The sequence below is a fragment of the Nerophis lumbriciformis genome, linkage group LG11 (genome assembly GCF_033978685.3).
Source record: "Nerophis lumbriciformis linkage group LG11, RoL_Nlum_v2.1, whole genome shotgun sequence".
Taxonomy (NCBI): domain Eukaryota; kingdom Metazoa; phylum Chordata; class Actinopteri; order Syngnathiformes; family Syngnathidae; genus Nerophis; species Nerophis lumbriciformis.
Window position 1 is genome coordinate 20,411,177 of NC_084558.2, and position 11,271 is coordinate 20,422,447.

Genomic DNA, 11,271 nt, shown 5'->3' on the forward strand with positions numbered 1-11,271 from the left:
GTAAGTATTGTAGTTATTACACACTAGCTGTTTAATTTTAACGTTTATCTTAGTTGTAGTTTTCGTCACCAAATTTGGAGGTGTTGAAATCCCCATGCAAAAATTGCCAATGCTAATCTTCAGCATGTCAATGTCAACTCCAATACAAATTAGCATCGACTTAGCACATTTTGAAAAGCAGAGACTTACTGTACTTGTCAGCATCCTATTTTTATTTTGTTTGCATGGGAAATTGTTAAAAGTTAAAGTACCAATGATTGTCACACACACACGAGGTGTGGTGAAATGTGTCCTCTTCATTTGACCCATCCCCTTGATCACCCCCTGGGAGGTGAGGGGAGTAGTAGGCAGCAGCGGTGCCGCGCCCGGGAATCATTTTTGGTGATTTAACCCCCAATTCCAACCCTTGATGCTGAGTGCCAAGCAGGGAGGTAATGGGTCCCATTTTTATAGTCTTTGGTAAGACTCGGCCGGGGTTTTTTGAACTCACAACCTACCGATCTCAGGGCGCACACTCTAACTACTAGGCCACTGAGTAGGTAACATTACCAGTCTGGCTGAGCACTCTTGAGTGCTTGACTGCTTGCTTCCCCGCCAAGTGTTTGAGCCGGTGCCTAGTTTGCAACCAGACGTGTGACATCACATGCAACAAAAGATATCGAAATATGGCACCGTTGGATTTTACGTAAATCAGTATCCGGTAGTACAGGTGGACTTTGGTCGATACCTATTAGAGTACCAAATTTGGTACCCATTCCTGCTGATAATGGCTCTCAACCTGTTGCTAGTCGCCCTTCCGGCTGTTTCTCTTGAGATAGGTTTTAGAATATGTATACATATTTGTTGGTTAGACGAGATATTATAATTAATCAAAACCTTGGAGAAATACTCTCAACTATAATGTAAAACAAATACCTTGAAGTCTAAATATGTGTTGTCCTCATAACTCACTTGTTCTTTTACCTGCACGGGCTTCTTGTCCTCAGACTTTTTACTGACTTTCTCAAACCTGGGTTCAGGAGCACAGTCAGCTTTTTTTGCTCTGGCAGGCATACAGTCTGGCAACTGCATGAAGAAGAGCTCCTCCCTGTCAGACAGGCGCAGATCCTCCAATTTCTTCACCAAAGAAGGCTGCTCGATGTTGCTATGACCTGTATTAACCTGAGGTCCACCGGATGGCGGTCTGAGAAGAGGAGGTTTCTCTTGACCTGCTTGCAGAAGAGAAAGACGTCTTACTTTCCCCCGCATAATAACAGCAGCTCTTTGTGACTCCACATGCAAATAGCAAAGTCGTTCTCTCACATTCTGTGCTTTTCTGACACAGAGGCAACTGGATGGGTTTCAGCTTGGCGTCATTCCTCAAACTTGGGTCACATATGAACTGGGTGAGCAAAAGTATAGAACAATTTAATAGTTTGTCCATTTCAATGAAGATGTGAGCCAAAGTACAATCTTAATTTCATAAAAATTGTTCAGTTTATTTATTAATATTTTGTTGCAATTAAAATTATGTTTTTAAGCGTGACAAAGATCATAAAGGCTACACTAAAAGTCACCTTAATATACCTTTAAAAAAATAAATAAACACACCTCAATCCATTGTACAGTGCTTAACACAGTTATTAGAGCCTCTGTAATAAAACATAAATATCTTAGTTGTCAAAAACTTGTTCCAAACTAAAAATGTTAAAATGTATTTGGTAAAACATCCAGTTATTTTCTTCTCTTTCTTTTCAAAAAGAAAATAATATATATATATATATATATATATATATAAATGCTTTATTATATATATATATCTATCAGAATCAGAAATGCTTTATTATATATATATATATATATATATATATATATATATATATATATATATATATATATATATATATATATATATATATATATATATATATATATAGTTAATTATATATATATAAAAAAGAAAATAACTATTTATATATATACATATATATATATATATAAAAATAGTTAATTTCATTATATATATATATTTATATATATATCTATATATAGTTATTTTCTTTTTTATATATTATATATATATATGTATATATAAATAAAAAGAGTTAATTATATATATATAAAAAAGAAAATACTTTTTTTTATTTATATATATATATATATATATATAAATAGTTATTTTCTTTTTTATATATATATAATTAACTATTTTTAGTTTTTTATATATATATATATATATATATATATATATATATATATATATATATATATATATATATATATGTATATATATGAGTTATTTTCTTTTTTGGCCTTAATAACAACTCTCAAAACTATATTTTTATATTAGCAATTAAATAATACTAGTAATTTTAGAAATGCATGGCAAACAATATTATGTCTGGTCCTAGGTGAGGGATCAGACAAAGAGCAGCTTGAAGACCTCTATGAAGAAAACGAACAAGGAACCCAGATTTCCCTTGCCTGGACGCGGGTCACCGGGGCCCCCCTCTGGAGCCAGGCCCGGAGGTGGGGCACGATGGCGAGTGCCTGGTGGCCGGGTCTGTCCCCATGGGGCCCGGCCGGGCACAGCCCGGAGAGGCAACGTGGGTCCCCCCTCCAATGGGCTCACCACCCATAGCAGGGGTCATAGAGGTCGGGTGCGATGTGAGCTGGGCGGCAGCCGAGGGCAGGGCACTTGGCGGTCCGATCCTCGGCTGCAGAAGCTAGCTCTTGGGACGTGGAACGTCACCTCGCTGGGGGGGAAGGAGCCTGAGCTAGTGCGCGAGGTCGGGAAGTTCCGGCTAGATATAGTCGGACTCACTTCGACGCACAGCAAGGGCTCTGGAACCAGTTCTCTCGAGAGGGGCTGGACTCTCTTCCACTCTGGCGTTGCCGGCAGTGAGAGGCGACGGGCTGGGGTGGCAATTCTTGTTGCCCCCCGGCTCAGAGCCTGCACGTTGGAGTTCAACCCGGTGGACGAGAGGGTAGCTTCCCTCCGCCTTCGGGTGGGGGGACGGGTCCTGACTGTTGTTTGTGCTTACGCGCCAAACCGCAGCTCAGAGTACCCACCCTTTTTGGATTCACTCGAGGGAGTACTTGAGAGTGCTCCCCCGGGTGATTCCCTCGTTCTACTGGGGGACTTCAATGCTCATGTTGGCAGCGACAGTGAAACCTGGAGAGGCGTGATTGGGAAGAATGGCTGCCCGGATCTGAACCCGAGCGGTGTTTTGTTATTGGACTTTTGTGCCCGTCACAGATTGTCCATAACGAACACCATGTTCAAACATAAGGGTGTCCATATGTGCACTTGGCACCAGGACACCCTAGGCCGCAGTTCCATGATCGACTTTGTAGTTGTGTCATCGGATTTGCGGCCTCATGTTTTGGACACTCGGGTGAAGAGGGGCAGAGCTTTCTACCGATCACCACCTTGTAGTGAGTTGGCTGCGATGGTGGGGGAGGATGCCGGACAGACCTGGCAGGCCCAAACGCATTGTGAGGGTTTGCTGGGAACGTCTGGCAGAGTCTCCTGTCAGAGAGAGTTTCAATTCCCACCTCCGGAAGAACTTTGAACATGTCACGAGGGAGGTGCTGGACATTGAGTTCGAATGGACCATGTTCCGCGCCTCTATTGTCGAGGCGGCTGATTGGAGCTGTGGCCGCAAGGTAGTTGGTGCTTGTCGTGGCGGTAATCCTAGAACCCGTTGGTGGACACCGGCGGTGAGGGATGCCGTCAAGCTGAAGAAGGAGTCCTATCGGGTTATTTTGGCTCATAGGACTCCTGAAGCAGCGGACAGGTACCGACAGGCCAAGCGGTGTGCGGCTTCAGCGGTCGCAGAGGCAAAAACTCGGACATGGGAGGAGATCGGTGAGGCCATGGAAAACGACTTCCGGACGGCTTCGAAGCAATTCTGGACCACCATCTGCCGCCTCAGGAAGGGGAAGCAGTGCACTATCAACACCGTGTATGGCGAGGATGGTGTTCTGCTGACCTCGACTGCGGATGTTGTGGATCGGTGGAGGGAATACTTCGAAGACCTCCTCAATCCCACCAACACGTCTTCCTATGAGGAAGCAGTGCCTGGGGAGTCTGTGGTGGGCTCTCCTATTTCTGGGGATGAGGTTGCTGAGGTAGTTAAAAAGCTCCTCGGTGGCAAGGCCCCGGGGGTTGATGAGACCCGCCCGGAGTTCCTTAAGGCTCTGGATGCTGTGGGGCTGTCTTGGTTGACAAGACTCTGCAGCATCGCGTGGACATCGGGGGCGGTACCACTGGATTGGCAGACCGGGGTGGTGGTTCCTCTCTTTAAGAAGGGGAACCGGAGGGTGTGTTCTAACTATCGTGGGATCACACTCCTCAGCCTTCCCGGTAAGGTCTATTCAGGTATACTGTAGAGGAGGCTACGCCGGATAGTTGAACCTCGGATTCAAGAGGAACAGTGTGGTTTTCGTCCTGGTCGTGGAACTGTGGACCAGCTCTATACTCTCGGCAGGGTCCTTGAGGGTGCATGGGAGTTTGCCCAACCAGTCTACATGTGTTTTGTGGACTTGGAGAAGGCATTCGACCGTGTCCCTCGGGAAGTCCTGTGGGGAGTGCTCAGAGAGTATGGGGTATCGGACTGTCTGATTGTGGCAGTCCGCTCCCTGTATGATCAGTGCCAGAGCTTGGTCCGCATTGCCGGTAGTAAGTCGGACACGTTTCCAGTGAGGGTTGGACTCCGCCAAGGCTGCCCTTTGTCACCGATTCTGTTCATAACTTTTATGGACAGAATTTCTAGGCGCAGTCAAGGCGTTGAGGGGATCCGGTTTGGTGGCTGCAGGATTAGGTCTCTGCTTTTTGCGGATGATGGCTTCATCTGGCCAGGATCTTCAGCTCTCACTGGATCGGTTCGCAGCTGAGTGTGAAGCGACTGGGATGAGAATCAGCACCTCCAAGTCCGAGTCCATGGTTCTCGCCCGGAAAAGGGTGGAGTGCCATCTCCGGGTTGGGGAAGAGATCTTGCCCCAAGTGGAGGAGTTCAAGTACCTCGGAGTCTTGTTCACGAGTGAGGGAAGAGTGGATCGTGAGATCGACAGGCGGATCGGTGCGGCGTCTTCAGTAATGCGGACGCTGTATCGATCCGTTGTGGTGAAGAATGAGCTGAGCCGTAAGGCAAAGCTCTCAATTTACCGGTCGATCTACGTTCCCATCCTCACCTATGGTCATGAGCTTTGGGTTATGACCGAAAGGACAAGATCACGGGTACAAGCGGCCGAAATGAGTTTCCTCCGCCGGGTGGCGGGGCTCTCCCTTAGAGATAGGGTGAGAAGCTCTGCCATCCGGGGGGAGCTCAAAGTAAAGCCGCTGCTCCTCCACATCGAGAGGAGCCAGATGAGGTGGTTTGGGCATCTGGTCAGGATGCCACCCGAACGCCTCCCGAGGGAGGTGTTTAGGGCACGTCCGACCGGTAGGAGGCCGCGGGGAAGACCCAGGACACGTTGGGAAGACTATGTCTCCCGGCTGGCCTGGGAACGCCTCGGGGTCCCACAGGAAGAGCTGGACGAAGTGGCTGGGGAGAGGGAAGTCTGGGCTTCCCTGCTTAGGCTGCTGCCCCCGCGACCCGACCTCGGATAAGCGGAAAAAAATGGATGGATGGATGGACAATATTATGTGATATTTAGAAGGGGTGTCCCGATACACCTTTTTCATTTCTGATATGATACCGATATTGGAGTCTCGAGTATTGGTTGGTACCGATGCAGTGCCAGAGGGGCACGTGTGACCCCCCGGGACCACGTGTCAGTATCGCGCAGTATCATGCTTCAAAACCCGCTTCGAAAAGCTGTGCACTACAAATCATACTCCTTTTAGCCCTTAATGCAGACTTCCTCATTTTATTAAATGACAAAAAATCTGCACACATTTTTTTTTAATTCATTTTTGTTTTGTAGGTTAGTGTTTTATATAATCTGCTCCTGAGTTAATGTGGCTGATCAATTTAGATTTATTATTATTCATTGAGTTTCTTTAATTTTGTTTTTCACTATCAAATGCTGTCGAAAATGTTTACAGTTTAAATAAGGATACATCTTCATTTTAATTTCAAGCAAATTGATGCACTTTAAATATTTTCTGTTACAGACTAAAAACAATGTCAATAGAGTTATTATTTTGTAAGTTGACCTATAGTTTGTTTTTGTTTACTTTAATAAGTATACAATGTTTCAAAGAGGCGTGCTTATAACAATTTTATCGACAAATTATACAATTTATAGTTTGCTGCAGGGGGAGGTGAGTGTGCGAAACGTTTTCTTCTTCCTGGGGGGGTGTAACAGAAAATAATTGAGAAGCAATGCACTAAGGACGCTTGTTACGTATATCTAGCTTGTGTGCTTGGCTGTTGTGTAGCTGCTAGATCCCAGTAGCCAAAACCGAGCATGTTTACCTTTTATAAATGACTTCGGTAAAAACAAGAAAAGATCAAACTAGTGTGCTCACTGGAGGACACAAATAAACATGCTGCACGACTGCTTGTATCAGCGCTTATATCCAAGATTTTAAATGCAAACTGGTATCATATGATATTTGTTTTTCTGCTGATATCAAACCGACATTGTTTGTCAATATCGGATCAGGCCACTTTTTGCTTTGGCAAAAGTGTATTGAAAAAATTTGGAGATGAACCCAATTCGAGCAGACAAACCTACACTTCTCAACAATGGGATTACGCACAAAAATCTGGCGTACGCTCCTTTTCGCAGCCAAGTTGAGATGTATCAAGACTTGCGTTGATGTGGAAATGTGCGCTGCCTCACGGTAACTTCTGGAGCCTATCCATATTACATCATTTTCACATGAAACTCTAATATGGCTGTAAGCAGTATGAACACATTGTGTTGTAAAGTACACAAATTATATTTAAATAGGGAGTAAACCGAGTCACCCACCTGTGCTTAAGTTGACGTATCATTGCAGCGACTATTTTTTTAAACGGGGTGCAGCACTACATTATTTCCGGTCCATTCATCTGTTTTGGCCAGGCTCATCTATCTTCTTCTTCACCTTCTTCCTTCCTGACCCGACCACTCCTTTTTTTATTCCAGCCAGTGTTAAGTTCTCGGAGAGCATCGAGCAATGACCATTCGTTGAAATAATGAAAAACAAGCACCTCCCACTGACGCATACTAAATCCTGATTGGGCAGCATGTGCCACGCTCAGGCACAAGGCTACTTTCAATATTATTTGCATAGTTATAAGTGGGTAGGGTCTGATTTTTGCATACATCTGAATTCTTACATGCATCCGTCGTTTTCTGGATTTGAACAAACGTCTATTTTTAGTAGGAAATCCCCACAACTTTTATTAAACAAGGCCCCTGGATCTTTCATTTTGGAGTGATTTTTAACTCACGTCGTCTCTTTGTAGTTTTCTGAGCAACTCGTCTTCGTCAGATTCTTTCCTCTCTTGTTTCACAGGTTTACAGGTAGGAGACACGTCGGAGTCACACACGTCCGAAGCAGCAATCCAGCCTGTAAGAGCCGAATAATATTTACATTCACACGTTCCAGTAAAAAGGAGTGAATGTGAAATTTTCAATAGACATGCACCTGTTTTTCGCAGCGTGTCAGCAGGACCCTGCTCGAAGATGGAGTGAGACTGGATGGTCTCAGGTTTTGCTTTTCTCCTTCCTCTGTTCTCTCTTCTCCTCCCGTCCCTCTGTCTACTCCCTCTTTTTGGAGCAACTCGGACCTCTTCCTTCAAACTGGAATCAACCGTTATGTTTGATGTCAATACGACATGTTCACAGTTCTGTATTAATCATAATGATGACCACTTACTCATCTTTGCTTTTCCTCACAGCGTGAATGTTCGGTTCAAATGTTTTCTTTGGAAAACAGAAAAAGAGATCTGTTAAAAAATGATTAGTTGTAAATGAATAATAATATCACATTATTCTTATAGGGCATTGCACGGGTTCTCTCTTGATAGGTTTGGTTGTTATAATCAGTCATCAACAATTGAGAACAGAGAAATGGATATTGGAACAGTGTAGGTCTGACTTGGTAGGATTTTGACAGCAAGTAGTGGGCAGAGAGAGAGAGAGAGAGAGAGAGAGAGAGAGAGAGAGAGAGAGAGAGAGAGAGAGAGAGAGAGATCAGAAGGCATAAGAAAAAGTATCTGCATTTGATTGTTTACATTTGATTATTAACAATCCGGGGAGGGTGTTAGTTTAGGGTTGTAGCTGCCTGGAGGTGAACCTTTATTGCGGTTTTGAAGGAGGATAGAGATGCACTTTCTTTTATACCTGTTGGGAGCGCATTCCATATTGATGTGGCATAGAAAGAGAATGAGTTAAGATCTTTGTTAGTTCGGAATCTGGGTTTAACGTGGTTAGTGCCGCAGGAAGTACATCCTCTGCTGGGCCTTCTTGATGAGGGAGCTGATGGTCGGCTCCCACTTGAGGTCCTGGGGGATGGTGGTACCCAAGAAACGGAAGGAGTCCACGATGGAGACGGGATAATCCATCAAGTTTAGGGGGGATGGTGGGGCTTTGACTTTCCTGAAGTCCATGATCATCTCCACTGTTTTCTGGGCGTTCAGTTCCAGGTTTGCGGCTGCACCAGGACGCCAGCCGGTCCACCTCTCTCCTGTAGGCGGACTCATCGCCATTCAAGAGGAGCCCAATGAGGGTGGTGACGTCCGCAAACTTGAGCAGCTTTACGGACTGGTGACTGGAGGTGCAGCAGTTTGTATACAGGGAGAAGAGCCAAGGGGAAAGTACACAGCCCTGAGGAGTACCAGTGTTTGTGGTTCAACTGTCCGAGACAATCTTCCCCGGCTGCACGTGCTGTCTTCGGTCCGTCAGGAAGTCATTGATCCAACTGCAGAGGGAGTCGGGCACGCTGAGCTGGTAGAGCTTGTCTCGTAGCAGTCCAGGGAGGATGGTGTTGAAGGCAGAGCTGAAGTCCACAAACAGGATCCTGGCGTAGGTTCCTGGGGAGTCCAGATGCTCTAGGTTGAAGTGGAGGGCCAGGTTCACTGCATCATCCACAGACCTGTTGGCTCTGTAGACGAACTGCAGTGGGTTCCAGGAGGGGGGCGGTGATGTCCTTGAGGTGGGGCAGGACCAAGCGCTCAAAAGACTTCATGACCACAAACGTCAGCGCCACCGGCCTGTAGTCATTAAGTCCTGTGATCCGTTGTTTTTGGGGACAGGGACGATGGTGGAGGTCTTGAAGCAGGACGGCACACGGCATAGCTCCAGAGGTGTTAAAAATGTCAGTGAAGACAGGAGCAAGAACCAACCTTTATCCTGTGTAATTCTATTGCTTTTTTTTTTGTTTATACCAAACTGTATTTTTTATGTAACATGATTCCTACATGTATGTGTACTTCATATGTATATTAATGTACTTTCCTTTGTGTGCTTAGTTTTACAGCGACTTCACTGTAGAGACTCAGCAGCGAGTTGGACATTCAGGAAGGGCAAGATATTATATGTAAACAAACCAGGAGTGAATAAAATAGTGCAGCCTGTGTAACATTGTAGTAATAAAAATAAGCAGCAAAACAATATAACAAGAAAAAAATACACATATATGTCTTTAAATACAAGTATAACTTTCTTCAGCCTTAAAAACATTTTTTTTTTTTTAAATACATTTGTTATACAAGTATGACACCGCAACAGCCTCCCCCGCCACAATTTGATTGCAGGTCCGTCGGAAACGCAGCCATCACATACTGAATGGCTTCTACTTTTAAAATGTAAATATTCATATTATTGAACTAAAAAACATGCACTTGGGGATAGGTTGCTTGGCAACACTAAATGGTCCCTAGTGTGTGAATGTTGTCTATCTGTGTTGACCCTGTGATGAGGTGGCGACTTGTCCAGGGTGTACCCCACCTACTGCCCAAGTGCAGCTAAGATAGGCTGCAGCACCCCCGCAACCCGAGAGGGACAAGCGGTAGAAAATAGATGAATGGAAAAAAAGAAAAGTACCTTCTTTTTCTTTATGGCGCCTCCTAGTGTTAGGTCCCGCGATCGGAGGGACGTCAGCCTCCTGGCAGTAGTGGGGGAGGAGACACTTCCGGGACCAAGGCCAGGAAGTCCTCTGCTCGCGGGAAGACTAAAACAAGCCGCGCTGGTGATGCCGGACGGGCGGGGAACACTTTCTGTATCCTTTGTGTCCATAATTTAGTGCAGTCAGGTCCTTTAAAAGCCTACAAAGACGTCGGTGGACATCTCAGTCGCTTAAAACGTGCGCTCTTTCGAACTGGAAGTCAAAAACACCGCTTTTATTGTGAAAGTAAAGGTAAAACATCCGGTGGTTTATTTTCGCTACAAACATGTCTGCGTATGCCACACAAAATCTCTTGTTTCTTCTCTGCTGTTCCACAATATACACCTGAGCGGAATATTTAGCTTTAAAACAATAAAAATATGGTTTTAGCCTACCTTAGGTTTGTTTACTGCAGACAAATTGAACACATCGTATTCACTTGATTGTTTTGACATCCAAGAATATCAGCAACTAACCCACAAAGGATGCAGACTGCCGAGTCCAGGATATTCCATTACACCTAAACTGCGCAAATGTTGATTATATTTGGTCGGCGTTTACTTGTACCGTGTAATTCCTGTCGGGTTCTCGGTTCCGCAGAAGTAGTCACTTGTGCTTGCAGCTGAGGTAAATATTTGTGTCAAGTAGGCAGCCCGCGCTTGAGCAAGACGACATCCTTCCGTGCTCAGCTTCCATTGTTGTGTTCATGCAATACACGCGTTCAGCCACAAGAGGGCGGTGTTTTTCAAGATACAACTCCACTATTATTGCCAGTTATGACTTCAAATGATCAGTTAGTGCAGTTATCCACAAACCCTTACATGTTATCAATTGAGCTACTACCTAAATTTGTATTTTCTTATATTATATGTCTAATGTGTATTTATTGTTAGTATTAAGCCCAGAACAAGTAAGCCAACTGTACTAATTGTATAATTAGTAGTTACATTTTGCTTACAATAAAGTTATATCAAGCATTTTGATCACTCCTTCATGTTAAGGCTGAAAACACTTATTTACTTGTCCATGTGAAAACTGCAAGTATTTTATCTGCACCATCCATCCATCCATCCATCCATCCATCCATCCATCCATCTTCTACCGCTTATCCGAGGTCGGGTCGCGGGGGCAGCAGCCTAAGCAGGGAAGCCCAGACTTTCCTCTCCCCAGCCACTTCGTCCAGCCTTTCCCGGGGGATCCCGAGGCGTTCCCAGGCCAGCCGGGAGACATAGTCTTCCCAACGT

At 44.8% G+C, this 11,271-nt stretch overlaps 1 protein-coding gene across 8 annotated transcripts in view; it reads right to left on the bottom strand.

Annotated features, from left to right (window-relative positions):
* The window catches only part of LOC133610633 (DNA-directed RNA polymerase III subunit RPC4), a 19,311-nt gene extending 8,523 nt beyond the window's left edge, over positions 1 to 10,788 (bottom strand). The window contains exons 1-7 of one of the 8 annotated variants that reach the window (XM_061967078.1): positions 10,595 to 10,788; positions 9,967 to 10,187; positions 7,799 to 7,845; positions 7,568 to 7,722; positions 7,371 to 7,489; positions 1,303 to 1,381; positions 952 to 1,211 (exon numbers count right to left, since the gene is read on the bottom strand). In XM_061967078.1, coding sequence (XP_061823062.1) covers positions 952 to 1,211; positions 1,303 to 1,381; positions 7,371 to 7,489; positions 7,568 to 7,722; positions 7,799 to 7,845; positions 9,967 to 10,158 — 852 coding nt within the window. In that variant the 5' untranslated portion in view covers positions 10,159 to 10,187; positions 10,595 to 10,788. Of the gene's footprint in view, positions 1 to 951; positions 1,212 to 1,302; positions 1,382 to 7,370; positions 7,490 to 7,567; positions 7,723 to 7,798; positions 7,846 to 9,966 lie in introns of all 8 variants that reach the window. The other 7 variants (XM_061967074.1, XM_061967077.1, XM_072914092.1 and 4 more) reach the window with 7 other exon arrangements.
* Between the last annotated feature and the right edge of the window lie 483 nt (positions 10,789 to 11,271).